Genomic DNA, 25,760 nt, shown 5'->3' on the forward strand with positions numbered 1-25,760 from the left:
ACTCCCACACCATAAGTCAGATCAACACAACACTTCATCGACCGATGCATCTGAATGCGTTCTACAACTTTGCTTCTGGGACAACCTATGTCCGCCATATTGTTCGCCCGCCATTTGGACGTTTTTATTTGTTGCGGTTCGGCAGAGCTGTAGCTCCACATCTAAAGTGTTACGACATCTAGTAAACTTCTTTACGGCAAGTGGCTAGAAGACATCCATGGCGACACAACTAAGTAATCCGACACCATCGGGTCAAGTTTTTATCAGTGAGGGGAGGGTCTGAACGTCGGGGAAGCAATGGAAGACAGTGCCATCCATGCTACTAAAAGTTTGTTAGTAAAAGCTTTTTGAGAGGATGAATAATGACTTTTCTTTGGCATGGATCCATTTGAAGACAATATCGGGTGAGTTTGTTTAGTCTTTGAATCCGTCATTATGCTGAGAGAAATCGTATTCCGTTTTAGGTCAATGAATGAGATCGTACAGTCATTTGCATATTTCGCAATAGTCATGTAAAATCAATACTTGATGTATAAGGGGAGGATGGGGGGAGTCATGTTTTATTTACTGGGCTATTAAGATGGTAGAAAGGCCTAAAGTAGCTGAGAGAGAAACTTGTGTAACACTTTCAGTTACAGTTATTTTCTGCAGGTTTATATTGCTGGGGTTAAATTGACCCCAAACATAAAAAGTTGTTCGTTAATTTGAACATAATAGGAGGGTTAAAAATCGCTCCATAGAGAGCGCAATTGTGCCAATGCTTGGACCCCTCCCAACGGCAAACGCAGTATCGCTTTAATTATTTAATTAATTTATTTGTTTTTTTTGTGACCTGAAGGAAGTCTGGCTGGGGGTCTGCTGTCTTCCTGTAGCCGTGTATAAATCAGAATCGCTGACTCTGCCTGCTGCATATAGGCTATTTTGGCAGTCCGTGGGCCAGCTCTGTTTTCTCCGCTGTGGCGTTACTCGACAAGTTTCACTTTCAGGTTGAAGGGGAGGGGGAGGGGGGGGGAATTCTAAATTCATGGGGTGGGACAGTGGTGCCGTCGATAGCGCTGTCGCCTTATAGAGATGTCCCGGGTATGTTCTCACCGTGTTTGCGTGGGTTTCCTCCGAACACCCTGGTTTCCTCCCACAGTCCAAAGAGACACGGAGGCTAGGCTAATTGGGGCGGGGGCGGGGGGGGGGGTTAACAGGACATTGCTGTAAAAGAGCATGTGTGTGTGTGTGTGCTCAGACAACCTTACCTGTGTAAACAAAGGTTAATAAATAATTATTACAGCCCTTTGCAGCCTGTGTTGGCCACTGAGAATCACCCACGGGCGCAGAAAAAATGAGGCTTAAGCTGGGACTTCTCCCATGTAAGGTCGTGAAGGACAAACCTGCCCAATGAGAGTCTGAGGCATGTTGGTGACTATTGTAATACTTCCCTTCATAGATGAACGGCCTCCAGGGGACGTGGAATCGTTCTTTTAATACGTTATCGAAGCAGTTCCTCACAGGTTTAATCATTAGCATTACTCGCTAGGTGTCTGAAATGCTAACCTCGGCTAAATGTGTTTTTTTTCTTTTTTTGTTGATTTTTAAAAATCGTTAAACATTCAGTTGTTAGGATTGCAGTAAGGTCAATGCGTTGCAGTTCCTCCTGTCGTATAAATGCATTTTCTATTACCATTCCCTCCTTTGGTTATACCGTTCTCTCTCGTCTGCGTGACCCAGTGAAACAAGATGGCAAAACCATTGTTTAAAACCACCAGAGAGAGATAGCTACTTCCTGCGACGAACGAAAATTAAACAAGTCAACCGAAACCGTCTTCTGTCATTCCAGCGGCTTTCCGCATAACGTCGAACGGTAATTAATGAATTTCTAATGAACTAATTATCTCTCTTGCTTTTTGTGGACAGAAAAGTTTTCTGGAATTCAGATTTCTCATTGTGATCAAACTATCAGCTGCTCTGCTACTTAATGAAAGTCAAACAGATTGTTTCCCCTGTGCCTACACGTGCAAATGCCGTTCGCCAGTAGTGTGCAAGCGTCCGGGACCGTGTGAACTCCATATGAAAGGCAAAAAATAAATATCGCCCCTGGATAGGGCAGTCAGTGTAGTATAATGGGGCGACATAGCTCAGGAGGTAAGACCGATTGTCTGGCAGTCGAGGTTCGTCAACCGCCTGGGCATGCAAGTGTCCTGGACACCTACTAACTCTCTGGTGAATGAAGCACATTGCGCATAAAGCTAAATCAGTCATTACCATTTACCAATGGTAGACTGGGCTGTCGAAGTGGGTTCATCCTGTAAGACACTGTGGTTGTACCCTTGAGCAAGGTACTTAACCTGCATTGCTTCAGAATATATCCGGCTGTATATATAAATGGATGCAGTGCTAATGCAGTGTAAAAGTTGTGTAAGTCGCTCTGGATAAGAGCGTCTGCTAAACGCCTGTAATGTAATGTAATGTAATGGATGGGTGCTGGGTGTTGCACTGCCTTGTAGTAAATAGTGGGCCTTTTGAAGGTGTGTGAAGGTGTGTGCCATGTGCCTTATTCTGTTGCGGGGACTCTGTGATCAGGCTGATTTTTGCTGTTGCGTCCGTCCCATTCCGGGCACAAGACACATGCGTGGGCGTGTGTTACGCCCTTCGGATGCCTGCGTTTTACGGCGCTTCCTGCGGAGCCGTCCTCCAGCTCTTCCCGTCTTTTCTCGCTGTCGGAGTTGTTGTTGTTGTTGTACTTGCGGGAGATGGTAGAGGTAACACAGGAAAAGCGTGTGTGTGTGTGTGGTGTGTGGTGTGTGGTGTGTGTGTGTGTGTGTGTGTGTGGGTTTAATATTCTCTCTGTGTGCTCAGCAGAGGCTGTCTGTGCTCCAGCGGGCCTTGTCCCAGATTTGCTTGTGTGTGTGTTCATGGTGCGAGCGCATTTTGGTTGGAGGTGCTGCATGCTGCAGCAGCTGCCCCCCGCTACCCTGCTTTCGGCCCGGAAACTGGCCCCCTTATGGCCCTGCACGATTTTCACACTGCGTGCGTGTGCGTGTGTATGACAGTGTGTTTGTGTGCGTTTGTGTGTGTGTTGTTTGTGTGTGTTTGTGTGTGTTTGTGTGCGTCGTGTGTGTGCGTATGTATGACAGTGTATGTGTGTTTGTGTTTGTGTGTGTTTGTGTGTGTTTGTGTGTGTTGTTGTGTGTGTTGTGTGCGTTGTGTGTTGTATGTATGATGGTGTTGTGGTGTGTTTGTGGTTTGTGTGTGTTGTTGTGTTTGTCGTTGTTTTGATTGTGTTTTGTGTGTGTTGTGTTTGTGTGTGTTTGTGTTGTGCATGCGTGTTGGGGTTTGGCGTTGGTGTTTGTGCGTGGTATCGTATGACAGCGGGTTGTGTGTGTGTTTGTTTGTGTTTGTGTGTGTTTGTGGGAGAGAGGGAAAAAAGTTTTACTTCAGTGTTCCAGATCTTCAGACATCGCCGGCTGTGTAGCAGCGGAGCAGCGGAGCGGTGACACTTCCTGATCAGAGCGGCGCGTTCGTTCGCTTCGCCGTTTTCCCGTCGGCTCCCGCGGGACGGTGCCGATCGCTGCGGCTATTAATAGCTGTGTTGACTTCTATTAATTATGAATGTTTCCAGCGCTCCAGAGTTCTCCACACGAGAAGATGAATTGGGATGCAGGAGAAGCAACAAGCGCGCGTTCGCGGAGTCTGTCAGACTGACGAGCAAAACAAGCTGGAGCCGCAGGGCGGCTTGTTTTCACAAACGGGGCGCGGCGAAGGGCGGATTAGCGCTAGTCCTTAGCGGCAACATGCAGTGCATTGTGGGTGGTCTGGTGACGCGTACGCCAGGTAGTTGGTAAGACGGTAGTAGGAATACAGAAGCTGACCATCTGGCTATGCAAGTTAAACTTGATTGATTCGGGTTCGATTGATGATCGTGCCAGTCTGACTGTCGGCCATGATTGTTCCTGCTGAACCGATGTTTTCCCCAAACTTGGGGTGGGTGAGCATTCGGGGAACACTTTGCTTGGGGAAATGAGGATGTTGAATGATGGGTCAGGTGGGGTGGGGTCTTTTATACCCATTTTAGTTGCTAATCTACTTCAGTCCCTCAAGATTTCTGTTGGAGGGAACTGTAAATACTTCAGATTGCCATAATTACCCAGCCTTAACGTTCTAACACGAATGTTTGTAGTCACTGAATTTGAGGTGTCGGTTTAGCTGTGAGCGTGGAAGTCTGGTTCGGATTTCTCCCAGAATCCCCTAGGAGCGTGGAGGTGGAGTCGTCTCCAGGGCTGTGAAGCCAGTTGCCGAGCCGAAGCCGAAGAGAGAGAGAGGGAGCGGATGGCGGTTGTGTGCTGAAGCTGGGGAGAGAGAGAGAGAGGGAGCAGATGGCGGGTGTGTGCTGAAGCCGGGGAGAGAGAGAGGGAGAGCTGATGGCGGGTGTGTGCTGAAGCTGGGGAGAGAGGGAGAGGGAGCTGATGGCGGGTGTGTGCTGAAGCTGGGGAGAGAGAGAGGAGAGAGGGAGCGGATGGCGGGTGTGTGCTGAAGCCGGGGAGAGAGAGGAGCGGATGGCGGGTGTGTGCTGAAGCTGGGGAGAGAGAGAGGAGGGAGCGGATGGCGGGTGTGTGCTGAAGCCGGGGGGAGGGGAGGGGAGCTGATGGCGGGTGTGTGCTGAAGCGGGGAGAGAGAGAGAGGGAGCAGATGGCGGGTGTGTGCTGAAGCCGGGGAGAGAGAGAGGGAGAGCTGATGGCGGGTGTGTGCTGAAGCCGGAGAGAGAGAGAGGGAGCGGATGGCGGGCGTGTGCTGAAGCCGGGGAGAGAGAGAGGGAGCGATGGCGGGTGTGTGCTGAAGCCGGGGAGAGAGAGAGAGGGAGCTGATGGCGGTGTGGCTGAAGCCGGAGAGAGAGAGAGGAGCTGATGGCGGGTGTGTGCTGAAGCCGGGGAGAGAGAGAGGGAGCTGATGGCGGGTGTGTGCTGAAGCCAGAGAGAGAGAGAGAGGGAGCGGATGGCGGGTGTGTGCTGAAGCCGGAGAGAGAGAGAGGGAGCGGGATGGCGGGTGGGGCTGAAGCCGGTCAGAGAGGAGCGTGCGCTTGGGGGTGTCGCTGAGTCCGGGGAGTGAGAGGAGTGGAGCGGATGCGGGTGTGCATGAGCCGAAGGCTGAGGGTGAGCGTGCGCGTTGTGGATGGCCGAGAGGAGAGGAGCGGGGCGGTGGTGGAAGCCGGAGAGAGAGAGAGGGAGCGGATGGCGGGTGTGTGCTGAAGCCGGAGAGAGAGAGAGGGAGCGGATGGCGGGTGTGTGCTGAAGCCGGAGAGAGAGAGAGGGAGCGGATGGCGGGTGTGTGCTGAAGCCGGAGAGAGAGAGAGGGAGCTGATGGCGGGTGTGTGCTGAAGCCGGAGAGAGAGAGAGGGAGCGGATGGCGGGTGCGGGCTGAAGCCGGAGAGAGAGAGAGGGAGCGGATGGCGGGTGCGGGCTGAAGCCGGAGAGAGAGAGAGGGAGCGGATGGCGGGTGTGTGCTGAAGCCGAGGAGAGAGAGAGGGAGCTGATGGCGGGTGTGTGCTGAAGCCGGGGAGAGAGAGAGGGAGAGAGGGAGCCGATGGCGGGTGTGGGGCTGCGTTCAGGCGCTGCGCTCTGGGGGGCACTCCGGCTGTCCGTGGGCACGTGCAGACATGCCGGTGGGCGGGGGATTCCTGCGGAACAGAGCGCTTTTCATTCGCTTCGTGTTGGGCGTGCGCGTTTGGGGTTGGCTCTGGGCAGGGCCCACGCTCGGGGGCCGGCTCGAGGGTTTTTTGGGGCGGGTTAGCGTTCCATTCCGGCGGACCCCCCGTTCCCCAGAGCCCGTCCTGAGCGCTCCGCCCCGCGGCGAGAAGCTGTGTTCAAAAACGCAGGACGGAGTGTAGCACAGTGGGTAAGGAACTGGGCTTGTAACCGAAAGGTCTCAGGTTCGATTCCCGGGTAAGGACACTGCCGTTGTACCCTTGAGCAAGGTACTTAACCGAAATTGCTTCAGTATATATCCAGCTGTATAAATGGATACAATGTAAAAGTTGTGTAAGTTGCTCTGGATAAGAGCGTCTGCTAAATGCCTGTAATGTAATGTAATGTAAGGCTTTCAGGCGCTGGAGTCCTTCCCTTCCCCCCAACACCCCCTATTCCCCTCAAACACTGACCCTTTTCCCCCCCTCCCCCTTCCCCCGTTCCATCACGTGAAGCTTTGAGCCTCGCTGAACTCTGGGAGTTCGTTCGAGCGGAGATCAAAGGGAGGCCTCTTTAAGAACGTTGAGGCAGCCTGAGGTGGTCGTGCGTCGCAGCCGTTGAGGTCGAAGTCTCGCTCGAGTCGGTTTGGGTGTCAGGTCGGTGGGGTGGGTTCGTTGGGCGAGCTGCCGTTCTGGAATTCCGCTGAGCTCCGTGCGGTGTTCTGAGGACTCCGTTGATTTGGGGGGCGGTCCGTTTTCTTTCTGCCTGACAGTTTTGACAGTTTCATCGATACCATTTCACACGTGTGTGTGTGTGTGTGTGTGTGTGTGTGTGTGTGTGTGTGTGTGTGTGTGTGTGTGTGTGTGTGTGTGTGTGTGTGTGTGTGTGTGTGTGTGTGTGTGTGGTGTGTGTGGTTGTGTGTGTGTGTGGTGTGTGTGTGTGTGTGTGTGTGTGCGTGCTTAAAAGTGGTGGGGGTCCCTTCAGGGCTGCTGTATTGACAGTTATGCATTCTACCCCGCACTCACACAACCCTTCCTGAGTTGGCCAGAGGAGCCTACTCTGTAAATGACTGATGGACGTCTGGTGGATATGTGACGTATTCAGGGTAGCCTGCCTGCGCTCTGCAGTGCCCTGGGCAGGGGTTGGCTGTTGTCTCGGGCAAAGCCTTATGGGGGACTGAGTCTTTCCTGGATCCACCGTTTACCCTTATAAAAGTCTCTCTGTCTAAATGCTTTTATGTGTTTGGCCCCGTGCCCCGTGCATCCAGATCCCCACACACAGTTCTCAGCCGGTGCGGTTTAAGCAGGAGGACGTTAACACCTCCGGGGGTTGACGGGTTAATGATTTAACGCCGCGCCCTGCTGTGCGATTCGGTCTCCCACTCTGTCTCGCCCGTATCCGTAACCCAAACAAGGTCGCCAAAAAAAAAACCCCCCCCAATGACATCATCAGACGATGTTGGGTAATCGGCCCCGTGGACTTTTCCAGATGGTGAGGCTGTGCTCGCTTTTGCAGTGCACAACGTGGGCTCTGATGTAATGGCCATATGATGACCGGCTGGGCTGGAGCCATCACTAAAGTGCTTTCAGATGCATCGTTTTAATTTAAAAAATGTTTTTTATTAAATAAACCTTTAAATTGCAGTGTTGTGAAATCGCTACCCCAGTGTTTCCCGAACCGTGGAACGTGGGAGGATTTGGGCTGGGGTTGCGAGGTGGAAGATAAAAACTTAGCGGGTTAATGCACTTTTCACTGGTGGTCACTCCAGTAGAACTGAACACTGTTTTTTTTTTTTTTACATTCACCCCGATTGTGTACATGCAGTGGTTTGACACGCTCAAAAATCTGTATGGCTAGACTCAGGCTACTAAGACCTTAAGCACATGCAAAACCAATAACATGACCATTAGTCATGGCATTTGCTTAGCACCAGTTTATTGCATGTGTTATTAATTTTGCTTGGGCTAAAAGGTTTTTGCGCATGCTAAAAGGTCTTGGTAAATCAGGCTCCCAAAGTTTGACGGTATTTGAACGTGTATTAAGCTACAGTGTAATAAGGAGCGACCCCTAATGGGAACAGCCAAAAGAGAGAGAGACAGAGAGAGAGAGAGACAGAGAGGGAGTAATAAGGAGCGGGTCACAGAAGAGGCGTTTGCCCATTAAGTGGGCTTTTGGTTACATTTAGGAATTTGGGAACCGCTGCTCTAGTCGATTTTTGCCCTCATGACCTCTGAGTATCAGGCTGGCTGGCGGCCCTAGATTCTCAGATAAGGGCCTCGCTCTGCCGTACCGCAGCGGTGTAACCTGACACCCCTCCGTCGGCCTCCTGCAACACGCGAACACGGAAACGCCAAGGGCACGCTTGTAACAGTATCCCGGTTGTCACGGTTCCATACCGTAGCTGGCGAAATGGAAAACCTTTTTTTTTTTTTTTTCTCCTCCTCCTTTTCCCCCCAACAAGTTGTGGTTTTGCTGAGCGTGCTCAGTATGCCCGGCCCTCGCATCGAGGTTTCCCGCAGGTCTGTGCCCTGGGGTTGAGCTTCATCCCTCCTCCTCCTCCTCCTCCTCCTCCTCCTCCGCCTCCCGGTTCTGCCCCTGTCCCGCGGTCGCGTTGCGAAAGGGACGCCCTTTTTCCCTGGACTGCGGAATCTCGCCACAGACACCGCTTTTGTCCGCGCGAATGCGCGTATGACTGAGAGGCTTTGTGTTCTCCTCCGTTGGGGTCAGTGGTTTGTTGTTAGGCAGTTGTTGGTCAGTGCTTAGCCGGGGCCATCTGGTCTGCCTCCCCTACCCCACTATGTGGCCGAGTCTTAGCTGTGCAGCTCGGCATCGAAATATCCTTCTCCTTTCTGTTTTCTGCCCTGCCATCTGGGTGTGAAATTAACACCAGCTACCGGCCTTTGGCAGGTAACCACCCACCATTTGTGGAGGCCCTGCTCTATTCTAAATATCTGGTTGTCTGGGTAAAACGGTGAAATTGGCTGGTGGATTTTGGAATGCACTACTTGCTGTGGTCAGTGGACGGAACAAGTTAACAAGTTTCCAGCCCTGCCTGCCTTGGATGACCTTCTCATCTGCTCTTGACCTTGGCCGCTCTGGTCTCGAGATTTCTGGTCCGGTCGCAGGTGGTCGGATGGGTACACTGTTGCAGCTTTTGCCCGAGATAATTTTTGAGTGATGCGTACCGAAGGCCAAAATACTGTGCCTGAGGGTGGGTCAGGTCCCCTGGACCTGGACCTCTGTCAGGAGCTCCAGGCTGGGATCCTGGGACCCTCTCCTCTGCTGCCAGTGACCCATTCATTGGCCTTCAGAAGGCCGGCCGCTGGGCCGCTGGTGTGACTCAGCCACGGCAAAGACGCGGAGTAATGGCGTCAAATCTAACAAAACACACAACCCTGTTCCTTGAGTCTACCATCCTGTAGGTTTTCACTCCAACCCTAACAAAGCACACCTCATTCAACAGCTAGAGCAGGGCTGCCCAACCCTGGTCCTGGAGATCTTCTGTCCTGTAGGTTTTCATTTCAACCCTAAGTTGGCACAACTGACTCTGCTAATTAGCAGCTCATGGAGATCTCTAGCTGTTGAATGAGGTGTGCTTTGTTAGGGTTGGAGTGAAAACCTACGGGACGGTAGATCTCCAGGAGCAGGGTTGGGCAGCCCTGCTCTAGCTGTTGAATCAGGTGTCCTTCGTTACAGTTGGAGTGAAATGTACAGGATTATGAATCTCCAGGAACGTGATTGGCCAGTCCTGACGTAGAGCCACTTGAGCCCAGGGGGTAATTGGTGCAAGCCAACATAACAAAATACCAGGAATACCCCCCTTCCAGGAAAGGGGTTTCCACCCCCGGCTGTGCAGGGGCCTCGCTGTGGGTGGCCTTCTGATGATTTCATCTTGAAAGCAGCCTGAGAGCCCCACCTGATAAGCAGACACATCTGGAGCATCTGGAGCCGCTGAAGCCGTTAGTTTTCTTCTCTGTCCCGAACCTGCCTGACGTCTGCCTTTTCTGGCTGCGTTCACCCTGACGTATTCCCAGCAGGGGCTCAGAAATCAGTCGATTTCGTCTCGTGTCTCACGCTTTGGTTTTTCGTTTGTTTTTGTTTCTTTTTTTTGGTGTTTTTTTTTTTTTTTTGCGCAATGGCCACACCCCCAGTCCCGTTTATCCCGCCAATAGGAGTCAGCCTCGCACGTAAACAGAGGAGGCGCGCTCGGCCGGGAATGTCCGATAGAACTTGGTCTCGCGCCGTCGGCCGGTTCCCAGGCCTTCCCGGATTCCAGAGCGCGAAGGGCCGCCGGGTCTGCGGAGGTCAGGACAAAATGGCGGCCTTTGTCGGCAGCTGTCTTGGCACGGAACGCGTCGAGCTGGGAGGATCGGCGTCGCCCCTGCTGGTGGAGGCAACCCGCGCCCACGCCTCCCAGATCTCATTATCGGTCCGCATGGCTTTGCCTCGCCGCGGTGCCAAGAGGAGGAAGTGCCAGTTTCCACGGTGATTTAAAGGTTGTTTGCGGAGCCCCACGTCTGTCTCAAACGTTTTTCCCTTCACGCGGATGGCCCCTCACTCTGGCTGTCTTTCTGTGTGTGTGTGTGTGTGTGTGTGTGTGTGTGTGTGTGTGTGTGTGTGTCTGTCTGTGTCTGATTATGTGATATGGTTGTTGAAAGCCAGGTACAGGGATCAATATTTTTGTCCTAGATGCTTTTCTTTTATTATTTACAGTTTTTTAAAAAGTCAGCCTGCTGCCCATCTGCAGAACTTTCATTTCCCTCTTTCCTCGTTAGCTGGAGGGTCTGACCGTCCTCCTCCTCAGACGTGCCCTGCAAAAAAAATAAAATAAAATAAAAATAAAACGAGTGAAACTGCAGTTTGAGCGGTCAGAGTGTGGAGTTAAAAATGTTACACCCTGCAAGATTCCACATAGAATTCAGAATTCCAAATATGCAGGATATTCTAGAACAGTGGAGCGTTTCAAAGCCAGCAGATTTGATTTCCATTCCATTATGTTATTTATTTGTTTATTTATTTATATTTTCTTGTTTTTCGGGTTGGCGGTGATTCCTGGCCTTCCTGCTCCAGGTGTCTGGTGTCCATGGAAACTCACCCCGCTTTGCGGTTTACTGTACCCCACTTCAAAGAGTTGCTTTTTGGCAGCCGGGGGGATGGGATTTGGGGGGGGGGGGGGCAGGCAGGCAGGCATATATTACTGGACTAGTAGTGGCACTGAAGTGTAGAGAGCAGTGGCTCATGGGAAGTCTCAAATGTTTATTTTTTTGGTTCTGTCTGCCAAGCCCTCCTCCTCCTCCTACTCTTCCCCTTTTCTGAGAAATGAAAAGAGGAAGAGGACAGGAACCCACAGGAGGGCAGGCGGCTGGCCCTCCTGCTCCTCTTCTTAATGAGCAGATGGATGGAGGGGCAGATGAACTGAGAGGGTGAACGCAGAGCACGCCGTTCAGATGGGCACAGGTGGCACAGGCTGGCACAGGCTGGCACAGGTGGGCACAGACGGACACATTAGTGGCATCCCCCCCCCCCCCCGCACAGCAGTGAATAGGCGCATGCAGCCGAGGCTGCAGCCGTGCTGTTTGCATGCATGTGTGAGTGAGTGCGTGCATGCATGCATGTGTGAGAGCATGCCGCATGCACGAGTGCAACTCCTTGCAGCTTTCCCTCATTACGGTGAATATAGGAAACTTGGACATGGACCCTGGGATCTTTTGTGGGGGGAGGGCGGAGAATCTTTGCAGGCTGGCTTTAGGGAGTCTGCCTTGGTTCTCAAACGGTGTCTATGCTGATTTTTGTTACAGCAAGATTTCTTGCTCAATTAAGGCTGTTCAACGCATTTAAATTCATTCGTAATTTGTGTGCTTTAGCAGGGTAAATAATCCCTCAAAGCAGGAAAAGTGCCTAATTAAGAAAAAATGAACTGCTTGTTAAAACGCTGGGGTTGCAGTTGTGGTTGGACACAGGGGGTCCCCGGGACCGAGGGTGAGAAACACTTTTTTTTAGAACACCTCTGGAGCTGGCAACCCATCAGGGAGTGATGAACAACTCCATTTACAATTACATGTTCAGTGTTGTGGTGCCCTACACCCTCAGTCGAGCCCCTACGCCCTCAGTCAAGCTCCTACGCCCTCAGTCTAGCCCCTACGCCCTCAGTCGAGCTCCTACACCCTCAGTTGAGACCCTACGCCCTCATTCCTGTCCTACGCCCTCAGCTGAGCCCCTACGTCCTCAGTCAAGCTCCTACGCCCTCAGCTGAGCCCCTACGTCCTCAGTCGAGCTCCTACGCCCTCAGTTGAGCCCCTACACCCTCAGTCCTGTCCTACCCCCTCAGTCTAGCCCCTACACCCTCAGTTGTGGCCTACGCCCTCAGTCGTGCCCTACGCCCTCAGTAAGCCAGTGTTCCTGAATGTGACAGGGCTGAAGAGGAGAGACAGGAGGTTGTTTCTGTTCTGTTGGTTTGGCTCTGTGGCTCGGTCCGGGAGGGGCTGCTAATTACTGAGCCCCTGGATCAGAGCAGGGAGGGAGGGAGGGAGCGAGCGAGCGAGCCCCCCCCTGCTGGGGTTGGCTGGGGTTCAGAGGGCCGAGATTAAGGCCCGGTCCTCTCCCTTTGATCTGAGCGCAGAATGCTTTCAAAGGGGTTTCTCCAGACTCTCCTTCACTTCTCTTCTTCCTTCATCTCCTTTGTGTCCCTCGCTCCGTCCGTCCATCCCTCGCCTGTTCGGCCAGTCTCGTCTGTCGCGCGATCGATGCGGCGGCGCGGAGCGATGCAGGGAAGCACAAAGGGCTCGAGATAAGCCAATGAGGGCCTGGGAGGGGACGCGCGGAGGCGTGGAGGCGGAGCCTAGCGTGGCGTCTGCGTGTTACAGGGGTGCTGTGTAAAGGGCGGGTACAACTTTCACTCCACGCCACTTTAAGTGACGTGTTTCGACCAATCACAGCCTCATCTGTGTGTGTGTGTGTGTGTGTGTCTCCATCTGTGTGTGTGTGTGTGTGTATGTGTATGTGTTTGTGGGGGTGGAGGGGGGGTCCTGTGGGACATTAGGGATACCCCTGGCCCCTGTGGGAGGGGTATCGGGGGGGCGGGGGGATCAGACGGAGGCGGAGCTGAAGTGGGGTTTGCAGGTTGCTGAATTTCAAAGCGGCCTGTGGATAGCCAGCCTTCCCATTGATCTGAGAGCGCCTGCACTCCTGTGAGCTAGCGCCGTCGCTAACGGTCCTCCCAGCATGCCTCACTGTTTGATCACCGCGTACCTACAGCCTCCTGCAGCCACGGCCCTGGGTACACACACACACACACACACACACACACACACACACACACACACACAATCTCTCATATGTGTGCACACACACTCACTGTAATAGACACACACGTGCACACACACGGTCTCTCTCATACACACACGCACAGACTTGCCTTCATACGTGCGCACGCACTCACACACTCACTCTCTCTCTCTTTCATATGTGCACACAAACACACACACACTCCCACACACATACTCTCTCTCTCTCATGCACGTACGCACACACACACACTCATATGTGCGCATGCACACAGACTGTATTACTTTGGCTTTGTAATTGTTCCATACAGAGTTCTGCCTAGAAATAAACAATCATTTTATTATGAAACCTCAATCCCTTCCTCCTGTCTGTTTTGGGGGGGGGGAAAGAAAAAAAGCCTAGACCCAGATTTCCTGCATTTGATTAGATGTGGAGAAGGGTGATAACACACGTGCACGCTCACACCTACTCACATGCACATGCACACACACAAAGTCCTTTTTTATTCTGTGTGAACTCTGTATCGACTTGCCAGAGAAGAAAGACCTCGATGAGAACAAGGAGATGAGAGACAGAGAGAGAGATAGGAAGAGAGAGGAAGAGAGAAAGAGGTGGGGAGGAGGAGTTGGGGAGGGGGAAAGAGACTGAGATGGAGAGAAAGATGCAGAGAGACAGTACAAAAGAGAGTGAGTGTGTTTTAATGAAGTAGTACAGAGGAGTTTAATGTTTTTGGAAAGATGTGGCAGTACATTGTAATATATCATGGCAATAAAGCACTCTGGAATTGAGACGGAGACAGAGACGGACTGCCTGCAGTGGAGACGGTGCGTGTGTACGCGCGTGCGTGAGAGTGTCAGCGTGCGTGTGGCGTACGTGCATGTCGTGCATGCTCGATGAATCCTTCGCTGTGATGCAGGTTTGACCTCAGAGTCTGACGCTGTGTTGGGGCTTCATAATTTGGGAGGAGGAACAGAGGGGGAGGTGAACAGGTCAGCAGATGGACAGGTGGACAGATGGATTGCTCTGTTTTAAGTCCCGGAGTATTTTATTTTGAGTAATTTTAGCCCGTTTACCACTCTAAAGAAGGCTGTTGCCAAAACGTTTGTGCCAATCTTGCTTCGTAAATTCATGCAATAAATTATCGGTTTGAGGTTTTCTAGACAGCGGTGTCCGCGTTCTTCGTTATTATACATTTTTTTGGGATTCGGCACCCTGAAAATAACAAAATAGGGTTGAGTTGAGCATGTTTTTTATTTTTATAGATTATTCAGTGATTGGTTAGAATGCATGCAGGCGGGGAAGTGGGCGGGGTTTATTCCTGAGCTGCGCTGTTTCTTCGCCAGGCTCGTAGCAGACAGGACGGCTGCAAGCTGAGGCATGCTAGGCTGGGACGCCGCTGACCGAGTTTCAGCGCTTCCTGTAAGAGCCGCCGCTGGGTGTTCAGGGCGTGGCTCGGGAAAGCAAAACTGCGGCGGCGGCCTCTGGAACGCTCGTGCTTCTGAGCGTCCGGTTGCGTTTGGAATCTGGTGCAGGGTGCAGTTTTTGTTTAAAAAAAAAAAAAAAAAAAAAAAAAATGCCCCACGGTGTTGTGGTGTTCGGGTCTTTTTCTCACTTCCTGTTTCCTGTGCTATAAAATTGGGATGCCCCCCCCCGCCCCCGCCCAACCCCCGCCTAACTGTAGCCTAGCGACAGTCCTGCTTCAGAAGAATGGAATTGAAACAATTTCCTATCCGAACATTCCAGATGGAGCCACTGACCTGGGTTTACCTCTGCATGGGGCTGTGCGCGTACGCATGTGCGTGTGTGCATGGGGCTGTGCGTGTGTGCATGTGCATGTGCATGCGTGCGTGTGCGTGCATATGTGCATGTGCGTGTGCATGTGCGTGCGTGCATATGTGCGTGCGTGTGTGCATGTGTGTGTGTGTGCGTGAAAGTTTCCTGCTTCAGTGTCCAGGGTTACTCACTGATCAGTTGTGTGTGTGTGTGTGTGTGCGTGTGTGTGTGTACACAGCTGATCCATAAACTGTTCTGAGCGTGAGAAGGTGGTCTCTGGGGATGTTGTGGCAGTCTTTAAGTAGTTGCGCTCGATTTTCTCAGATGTTTACGATGAGAGGTTGTGCTCTTTGCCTCAGAAAGCCAGCTGTGTTTTCTCTTTAAGTAGTCGCATTTTTAATCAGACATTTTATTATGTGAAGAGCAGGCGCGCCATCTTGGGTGGAGGATGAAGAGGGGGTGAGGGGGTGACAGATGGTTGGGAGGGAACCCGCGCTGACAGGTGTCCGTCTCAGGGGCGACCGTCTCTGTGTTTTTGGCGGAGGACCCCTTGGCTGGGATTTGGGACAGGGTAACGGCGAGAGGCTGCGGTTTGGGGAAATGTCTCCCTCGCCCATCTGCCTCTCTGCTCGCTTTGACCGCTGTCACGACCGTTTAGTACACGGCCCCTCGCTGAGGCTGATCCCCTGCCGAGGCTGGTCTCCCACTGAGGCTGATCCCCCACTGAGGCTGGTCTCCCACTGAGGCTGATCCCCCGCTGAGGTTGAGGCTGATCTTCGGCTGAGGCTGATCTCCGGCAGATGCTGATCTCCCCCTGAGGCTGATCTCCCGCTGTGGCTGATCTCCCTGTTGTGGCTGATCTCCCCCTGAGGCTGATCTCCGGCTGATGCTGATCTCCCCCTGAGGCTGATCCTCCCGCTGAGGCTGGTCCCCCGCTGAGGCTGATCCTCCCACTGAGGCTGATCTCCCTGCTGTGGCTGATCTCCGGCTGATGCTGATCTCAAATCTAAAGCAGACCCGAGCTGAAGGCCAGACTGCGACAGCGACTGACACTAACCTCTCTCTTAATCCAGTTTCATGCAGCGCGAAAAGTGAAAACATTACAAAGAGACTTACAGGAGTAATGTATGTGTGCGTGAGTGTGTGTGTGTGTGCACGTGGGAAGTGGAGGTAGTGTGTTGCTGGGGGCCTGTGTGTGTCTGTGTGTGTGTGGACCCATTAATTGAGCATGAATAACTTATTAATTGTATTATTAATTTTAATGAGTAGCTTTAGCAGTGGCAAGCTGAGGGTAATTTTTTAAGGGGTGAGTGTGGAGCACTTTAAGACCAGCAGTGCTTTCGGTTTTAATGTTTCAAGCATGGTTAATTAATGGGACCTTAATGCACGGTGTTTGAGTTCATACACGTATGCTCCCTCTCTCACGCTCGCTCGCTCACTCACTGAGTCACACACTCTTACTTTCCCGCTCTACACTCACTCTCACACTCTCTTGCTCTCATTTACTCTCTCACTCTCTCACCCACACTCACTCTCACACTCTCTTGCTCTCATTCACTCTCTCACTCTCTCACCCACACTCACTCTCACACTCTCTTGCTCTCATTCACTCTCTCACTCTCACCCACACTCACTCTCACACTCTCTTGCTCTCATTCACCCTCTTCACTTTCTACCGCTCTCCTACTCACTCACTCTCACACTCTCTTGCTCTCATTTACTCTCTCACTCTCTCACCCACACTCACTCTCACACTCTTGCTCTCATTCACTCTCTCGCTCTCATTCACTCTCTCACTCTCTCACCCACACTCACTCTCACACTCTCTTGCTCTCATTCACTCTCTCACTCTCACCCACACTCACTCTCACACTCTCTTGCTCTCATTCACTCTCTCACTCTCTCACCCACACTCACTCTTACTCCTCATTCTCTCACCCACCCACCCACACACACACTCACTGTCTGTGTGTCTCTCTCTCTCTCTCTCTCTCTCTCATTTGTAGTTCACCCCTGCCATTCAGGATGCTGGTAATTTGAGTGTTATGGAGGCCTCTAAGGATAATCATTAGCAAGGCGCAGCGCCAAATAAAAAAAAAAACATCGCTGGTCCCGAAATGTGCGATACGTGTGATTTTGCGAGCGGAGGATTCGAGCGAGAGGCTCCGTCTGTCTGTGCAGAGCGTGTGCGTGTGTGTGTGTGCGTGTGTGTGTGTGTCTTCATCTGTCCTCTGGGCGGGGCAGAATTTTGGAGAGAGGCTGCAGCTTATCTTTTTTTTTAGCCATTTTGAGGATCTCTGTGTCCCTTTCCCCCTGTTTTTCCATAAACACGCACCACACGCCAGGACCAACGCCAGGGCAGCGTCTGGTGGAGAGATTAGCGATTTAGCGATTAGCCTGCTCGCCGTTCGCTGATGTGTTTAGACTGCCTGACTTCCCTGAGGGAGAGGGAAGTGACCCGTTACCTTTGTGTGACCTCCGACCTTTGACAATGAGGTCCGAGTGCCTGTTTTTTTAAAATTTAAAATATCCGTTCCCTTCTAAGTAACGTAGGGTTTTTTTTGTTTGTTTTTTTAATTTATTATTTTTGCTTCATTTTTAATTCCCCATCACCCCCCTCCACTGCAAGATCAGTTCTGTAAAAGTGTATCTGTCTCATGCAGCAACGGCTGCAAGAACGGACATCTGAGATCATGTAGGCTACATTTTATCTCCGTGGGTGAGAAGCAATGTGTTTCTAACACTTCACTGCGGTGAGCTGAGATGGGCAGTGTTCACAATTCCACATCGTGTGGGTAACGGTTTTTTTGTTGTTGTTTTTTTGTTGTTGTCGCCGAGCGTTTTCTCAGAATGCGAACGCGCCGTCACGAGGGCGCTGACTCGGCTGCGCGTTAGCGATGAGGTGGGTGACTAATCCGCAGCGGGAGAACAGCCGCTCAGAGTAGCTCTCCGTTTGGGGAGAAGAATGGCTCATTTATCGCTCAGACAGAAAAATACCTGCGGCCCTGACCGTTTCATTTGGGGAAGAGTGCCCGGGGGGCGGGAGGGCGAGAGGGAGGGAGGGAGGGAGGGAAGGAGGTAGAGTCAGCGTTGTAAATAAATGTGGCAGGTTACAGGCTCGTCAAGTGTTGCTACAGAAACGACGACACTCGATTCAACTAATGAACTAATCACGGTCTTCAATCAAGACCCTGATAAGTACAATCAGGTGCCTTAACGGGGGGCTAAGAAAAAATTAAAAATAAATAAAAAACAGAACCCGGGACCCACATCCCCCCGGCCCTTTTCGGGGAAGATCGGACCCCCGAGGTCTGAACTGGGGTCGTGAGCGACGCTGAAGGGGGGCCAGAGGGTTCTAGAATGTTCCGCAGATGGTACGAGCGCGGGGGGGCGGGGGTGCGGGTTTGGAACAGCGGACTGTAAGAGCACTGGGGGAGGGGCGTGGGGGTGCGGGGGTGCGGGTTTGGAACGGACTGTAAGAGCACTGGGGGAGGGTTGGGGGAGGAGGCTTTCATTTTTCCTTTCTTTTATCATCAAAGCGCAGGAGCTCGTGCATTCATTCCGCCGGGATGTGAATTTATAATGAGCCCCTGCCACCAGCTACACCAACCCCCCCCCCCTCCTCCTTTAGTGGTGCGAGTCGGAGCGCACGGGTGTGGATTCCAACCCAAAAGTGCTGCCTTGGGTGGGGGGGGAGGGGTAATTTGGGCCTGGCTGTGGTTTGGTTAAGTCCCAATATAGCCCTGGGTTTTCAAATTAAGAAAATGAAAAATCTTCTCTCTTGCAGTGTAAAATGCTACCTTCTGGAGAACTGTTCTTCTATTATAGTTATTATATTCAGATTATGTAAAAAAAAAAAAAAAAATGTTTAAGGCGTGAAGAGCATTTATTGTAATATAAACAAATGTGTGTATAGTATAGATTTAAAATAAAGACTAATTCTGGTGCCTGGTGTGTCTCAGAGCTGCCGGAGAACTGGACGGACACCAGGGAGACGCTGCTGGAGGGCATGGCCTTCAGCCTCAAGTACCTGGGCATGACCCTGGTGGAGCAGCCCAAAGGGGAGGAGCTATCCGCCGCCGCCGTCAAGAGGATCGTCGCCACGGTGAGTAGCTCCGCCCCCATCCCGCCCCCCCCCTCCCCGCGCGCTGAGGCGACCGACGTAGCCCAGATATGTCACGCCGGGTTTGGTCCTCGTTCTCTGGGAAAAAACAAAAAACACTGTTGATGTACACCCCCTACCCAACCCCCCCCACCCCCCCATCGCCCACACCCGCTACCGCACGAGCAGAAGGCTTCCGCCAGCGTCGGTGACGCTTTTACTTGTTTGTTTTGACATCCGGACGGCCCGGCTTCCTCTGAGAACGCCGCCGCGAGTCGCCGTCGTGCCGTTAGACAGCGACTGCGAGGTGGAGACGAGCCGCGAGAAGCTGAACCTTTCTTTTTTTCTCTCTCTTCAGAGAGGAAGTCGTCCGTCCCGCCTCTGCGCCTGACCGTGTTATTTACGGTTAAATAAGCGCTGTTGCTCGGGAGACCGAGCGGTTGGACGGGGGCACTTTGTCAGTTACCGTTGACTTCAGATCAGCCGCGTCGGACGGCTACGGTGCCTGCTGTTCGGCGCTGTGTTCCTACTCTTAAGTGAATAACTTCAAAGTCATTATGTCACTATTCATTTTTTAATTTAATTTCGGTTCATTTTTGTGGACTGGCCCCCTAGCCCCGGTCCACCAATACCGTTTTGGCCTGAATTGCCTTCCGTACTTGGAGTTTTGGGTCCCTTGCTTTTTATGGATAAAATGTAAGCGGGCGTGTGGAACTCCAGTCCCGGAGGGCCGCAGTGCCTGCTGGTTTTTGTAGTTTCCTTTCCATCAGCAGCTGGTCTAGGTCCAGGAAACAAGATGTTTGCCCATTGAAAGACAATGTGCATTAAAACGGGACCGTTGTCCTCCAAAACTGCGAGTCTGACCCCGCCCCCCCTTCTGACTTCAGTTTGGGCTTGCTATCGGACGTTGACAACCCACTTCATTCAGTCTCATTGTCTCGCAGCCATCTGTGGTGTTTACACCACTAAGTACCAGCTGTTTTTGGGCAGATACCTCTGTCACTTAACACCCTAACGGTGATTATTTACTGCGATGCAAAGCATTTCAGGAGGCCCCGTGGTGTTGGTTATTCATTTGCCTAGAGCAGAAGTAAGCAGAGGAAGCCCTCTCTCCCTCCTCCCCTCTTTCTCCCTCCCTCCCTCTCTCTCTCTCTCTCTCCCTCTCCCCCTCTCTCTGAAGGGTCCAAACAGGATGTGGAACTTCTACAGTGTTGCTCTGTTTTCCTGGAAAGAGGAGGGGGAGTAGAGGGGCTTTTTTTGGACATGTTTTTGCATTTCGGGCCCCTGGGCATGACCTGACTATCACCCCCCCCCCCCCCCAAACCCTTCAAGATGATTAATAATAATAATAATAATAATAATAATAATAATAATAGCTTGTTCCCTCTCATTTTCTCTCTCTTGCTATCTTTCATTCTGCCCACTCTTTCTTTCTCCCTCTTCCCCTCTCTCTCACTCTCTCCATCTCTCTCTCTCTTTCTGTCCCTCCCTCTCTCCCTGTCCCTCTCTCTCTCTCTCCATTCCTCCCTCCCTCTCTCTTTCTCTCCATCCCTCCCTCTCTCTCTCCATCCCTCCCCCTCTCTCTCTCAGGCGAAGGCCAGCGGTAAGAAGCTGCAGAAGGTGACGTTGAACGTCTCCCCGCGAGGGATCGTCCTCTACGACAGTGCGTCCAATCAGCTGATTGAAAACGTCTCCATATACAGGTGAGTCCCGCCCACTTACTACCACCGGGCGCTCCGATTGGTTATGTGAGGGCAGGACTGCCTGAGTTTACCAGCCCTTTCTACCACTAGTTTGCAGCTAAAAGAAAAATAGACTAAACATGGATGTCTAGAAGGTGTAAACAGCTACATCGATTGCTTGGTGCCTGGCGGTGGTGAGATTTGCAGGCTTTTTTTGTTTTGCGCGGGGCGGGGGGGGAGGGGGGGGGGTACTAAGTGCTGGAGAAAGCTCCCATAAATCTCCTCCTCGGAGAAACAGGCAGCCTGTGGGGCTTTCAGGAGGATCTCAGTCCTCCGCCTCAGTGCCTGGGACGGCACGTCTGGGGTCAGCCCTCCCCTGGGCGTGTCCTGACCTCACCCCTTACCAGCTCAATGGGCTGAACTGATCCCACATCAGTCCTGTATTCAAAAAGCATCTCAGGGCAGCAAGTATTGATCTAGGATCAGCCCTCCCCTGGGCGTGTCCTGACCTCACCCCTTACCAGCTCAATGGGCTGAACTGATCCTACATCAGTCCTGTATTCAAAAAGCATCTCAGGGCAGCAAGTACTGATCTAGGATCAGCCCTCCCCTGGGCGTGTCCTGACCTCACCCATTACCAGCTCAATGGGCTAAACTGATCCTACATCAGTCCTGTATTCAAAAAGCATCTCAGGGCAGCAAGTACTGATCTAGGATCAGCCTCCCCTGGGCGTGTCCTGACCGCACCCATTACCAGCTCAAAGGGCTAAACTGATCCTACATCAGTCCTTTATACAGAAAGCATGACAGTGTAGCAAGTACTGATCTAGGGTCAGCACTTCCCTGTCCAGATCCCAGGCCTGGGCCTAGTCCGAATCAGCACACTTGCCTACTGCTGAGTGTGCAGCTTGTAATGCGACTTGCTTACTCAGTAGTAGGCAAGTGCTCTGGTTCAGGTACGGATACGTGGCCCTGACCTTTATTCATCAAGGGCGAAACTGATCCTAGATCAGTAGCGCTGCACTGGGATGCTTTGTGAATACAGGCTCCTGCTCTGTCCTTGTTCTGCTGCTCTTGTTTCTCCGTTCAGAAACCTCTTTTTTTCTTTTTCCCTTTTTTGGTTCTGTTTCACCTCCCCCCCCCCCCCCTCCCCATCCCTTCCAGTAAGGGTGCGGCCGCTCGCCGCTGCCGCAGACGCTGGTTTGAATGGCAGTCTTTAAATGGGAGCCTGCCTGCTTGCTCAGCAGTCTAAAATTACCCCCTGGTAACGGCAGGCCCAGACGGCTCGCCTCTGTCCTGTCCCGGGAGGGGGGGTTGGGGTGGGTGGGTGTGGCTCCGGTTCCTAAGCGCTTTCATCGCGTGCACAACCTCCCCCTCCCCCCTTTTTTTTTTTTTTGTTTAGCTCAGTTATCTCTGGGGTGTTTGTGCGTGTGCGTGCGTGCGTGTGTGTGTGTACGTGTATGTGTGTGTGTATGTTGGGGGGGGGTCGGGAGTGTTTAAATCTGAGCAAGGCCAGGCCTTTTGCCCCTCTGGGGGGCGTGTCCTCTGCGTGATGCTCTAGAGTCACTCTGGAGCTCTGAACGCCCTCGTGCTGAAGCCCGGGTGACATCATCGGTTTGGCCTGGACTGCCGAGCCGGGGCCTGTAATCACGCTCGGGCTGGGCGGGCGCTTTCGCTGACGCAGCGCGCGCAGGTCGCGCACGCCTTGGGTTTCCACGGCAGCCGCAGAGAAGCGGGTCTACCCACAAGCCTCCTCTGCTTCAGCGCCGTCGCTGCCCACCACTGGTCATGTGACCCGGGAGGTTGCTGAACTGTTCAAACTCGAGGTTTAAAGAAATGACCTGGTTCTAGCCCAGGACCCCCCCCCCCCCCCCCACCTCAATGAAAAACCCTTAACCATCCAGAGTTTTAACAGTGATGGTGAAGATGATGATGATGGTGGTACTGATGATGACGATACTGGTATTGGTGATGATTATGGTGGTGGTGCTGATGACCGTGATGGTGAAAATGATGATGATGATGATGATGACGGTACTGATGATGACGATACTAGTATTGGTGATGATTATGGTGGTGGTGCTGATGACAGTGATGGTGAAGATGATGATGATGGTACTGATGATGTTAACGGTGATGGTGAAGATGATGATGGTGCATGCAGTCTCCCTGACAGCTATCGTCTGGTGGTTTGTCCGCATGTTTGAGTCTGATTTTATAACCAGGCCGGCCCAATCCAATTAAGCTTCACATGTTGTCAGATGAAGATACGGAGACAGGGGGAGATGCAGAGAGATGGAGAGCTTGCTGACTGAGCTTCGCTTGCTTAAACACAGTTTACAAAAAGGTTCTTTCAGTCTGAATGAAACCTCACGTCCTGACCACCGCCTGTCCTCATGGTGTGAGGTTACACACAGTCTGTCCTCACTGTGTTCAGTGCTGTAACTGGCCCAGGTGTTGGATTACACACAGTCTGTCCTCACTGTGTTCAGTGCTGTAACTGGCCCAGGTGTTGGATTACACACAGTCTGTCCTCACTGTGTTCAGTGCTGTAACTGGCCCAGGTGTGAGATTACACACAGTCTGTCCTCACTGTGTTCAGTGCTGTAACTGGCCCAGGTGTTGGATTACACACAGTCTGTCCTCACTGTGTTCAGTGCTGTAACTGGCCCAAGTGTTGGATTACACACAGTCTGTCCTCACGGTGTTCAGTGCTGTAACTGGCCCAGGTGTTGGATTACACACAGTCTGTCCTCACTGTGTTCAGTGCTGTAACTGGCCCAGGTGTGAGATTACACACAGTCTGTCCTCACTGTGTTCAGTGCTGTAACTGGCCCAGGTGTGAGATTACACACAGTCTGTCCTCACTGTGTTCAGTGCTGTAACTGGCCCAGGTGTTGGATTACACACAGTCTGTCCTCACTGTGTTCAGTGCTGTAACTGGCCCAGGTGTTGGATTACACACAGTCTGTCCTCACTGTGTTCAGTGCTGTAACTGGCCCAGGTGTTGGATTACACACAGTCTGTCCTCACTGTGTTCAGTGCTGTAACTGGCCCAGGTGTTGGATTACACACAGTCTGTCCTCACTGTGTTCAGTGCTGTAACTGGCCTAGGTGTTGGATTACACCCAGTCTGTCCTCACTGTGTTCAGTGCTGTAACTGGCCCAGGTGTGAGATTACACACAGTCTGTCCTCACTGTGTTCAGTGCTGTAACTGGCCCAGGTGTGAGATTACACACAGTCTGTCCTCACTGTGTTCAGTGCTGTAACTGTCCTCATGGTGTTGGATTACACACAGTCTGTCCTCACTGTGTTCAGTGCTGTAACTGGCCCAGGTGTTGGATTACACACAGTCTGTCCTCACTGTGTTCAGTGCTGTAACTGGCCCAGGTGTTGGATTACACACAGTCTGTCCTCACTGTGTTCAGTGCTGTAACTGGCCCAGGTGTTGGATTACACACAGTCTGTCCTCACTGTGTTCAGTGCTGTAACTGGCCCAGGTGTTGGATTACACACAGTCTGTCCTCACTGTGTTCAGTGCTGTAACTGGCCCAGGTGTGAGATTACACACAGTCTGTCCTCACTGTGTTCAGTGCTGTACCTGGCCCAGGTGTGAGATTACACACAGTCTGTCCTCACTGTGTTCAGTGCTGTAACTGGCCCAGGTGTTGGATTACACACAGTCTGTCCTCACTGTGTTCAGTGCTGTAACTGGCCCAGGTGTTGGATTACACACAGTCTGAAATAACTCTGTGGGCGGGCGAGCGAGCGAGCGAGCGAGTGAGTGAGTGGAGTCATATTTAATTCTGTGGTGGGCATTACGCTCTGTGTGGAAGTGAGAGATTTGAGTGTTTAATTCAGGCGGGGCGGGCTTAAAGGATCAAGCAGGACGGTGCTCACAGCACATCGGCTGTGGGGCCCGTTTCCTTGTGTCACGGCTATTTATAGACCTCTGCTTGTGTGCAATCCCCCCCCCCAGAATATCGTACTGTACGGCGGACAAGATGCACGACAAAGTGTTCGCCTACATCGCACAGAGCCTGCAGAACGAGACGCTGGAGTGCCACGCCTTCCTGTGCACCAAGAGGAAAGTGGTGAGTCCCGCCAGGAGCCCGCGCGCAGTGCATTCTGGGAGCTGACGCGCGCAAGAGTTCAGACGTTCGCAGGAGCGCAGATAGGATAACACACACACGTGAACGTGTGCATGCGTACACCCACAGGGAGAGAGCCCTTTTTTATCTTGTCCGGTTGTTTCCCTCTGTGGATGGGGTTGGTTTGTGTGTGTGGCGCTCGGTCCAAATTCCCAAACTCCCTGCGGGGGTGGGTGGGGGTGTTTTTGAAGGAACACACTGCTCCCCTCTACTTCCTTCCCACTGCTAAATTTACCAGCTCTCCTAGGCCTGCGTTCTTCCTGGCTGAATGAAGCAATAAGAAGACCTTTGTCTTGGCAGTGTTCTAGAATAACAGTACTTTATCTTCACTTAAAGGTTCTAGAATAACAGTACTTTAACCTTTCTGCAAGGTTCTAGAATAACAGTGCTTTAGCCTTATTGCAAGGTTCTAGAATAACAGTGCTTTAGCCTTATTGCAAGGTTCTAGAATAACAGTACTTTAGCTTGACTTAAAGGTTCTAGAATAACGGTACTTTAGCTTGACTTAAAGGTTCTAGAATAACGGTACTTTAGCTTGACTTAAAGGTTCTAGAATAGCAGTAGTTTACCCTCACTGCGAAGTTAGTGCTTTAACCTTGCTGCAAGGTTCCATAATGTTTGGTTCCGCTGTTTCCTCTGTGATTTGGACCACAGATCCTTGAGTCTCTCCAGATGCTCAGCTCCAGAATTTCTTCTGTGCCCTGTTGCTAAGCTAGCAGAGATTTTTTTTCTGACGATAAGAGCGCGGGGCTGGGCGTCTGGTGAACCTGCAGCGTCTGCTGAAACGAGACCGTCTGAAACGCAGCACTGCGCTGACTGCAGGCGGTTATCTGAGAGGATTTAGCAAAGCTGTGTTTTTTTTACCGTTTGTGTGGGTCATTGCCAAAAGCCGTGTCATTTTGACCCGACTGCCTATCTGTCCCCCATTCTCTGTGTGCTCACAAACAGCAATTTTAAAAGGGCAAAAAAAAAGACTGGCCATTTGAAATTGATGGTTCTTCACAGTTTACAGCTAAATGCATGTAATTATTGTAAGTCCATGGCAGACGCCTCAAGTACTGTTATCTGTATGAACTTACGCCCTCAGAAATGCTGTGT

At 51.9% G+C, this 25,760-nt stretch overlaps 1 protein-coding gene across 1 annotated transcript in view; it reads left to right on the forward strand.

The window, feature by feature from the left end:
• ldlrap1b (low density lipoprotein receptor adaptor protein 1b) overlaps window positions 1-25,760 on the forward strand; it is a 59,611-nt gene that overhangs the window by 10,720 nt on the left and 23,131 nt on the right. The window contains exons 2-4 of the mRNA XM_064302445.1: window positions 18,689-18,831; window positions 20,419-20,531; window positions 24,491-24,605. Of these exons, the coding sequence (XP_064158515.1) occupies window positions 18,689-18,831; window positions 20,419-20,531; window positions 24,491-24,605 (371 nt within the window). The remainder of the gene's footprint in view (window positions 1-18,688; window positions 18,832-20,418; window positions 20,532-24,490; window positions 24,606-25,760) is intronic.

This window comes from Anguilla rostrata, chromosome 1, assembly GCF_018555375.3.
Source record: "Anguilla rostrata isolate EN2019 chromosome 1, ASM1855537v3, whole genome shotgun sequence".
Taxonomy (NCBI): Eukaryota; Metazoa; Chordata; class Actinopteri; order Anguilliformes; family Anguillidae; genus Anguilla; species Anguilla rostrata.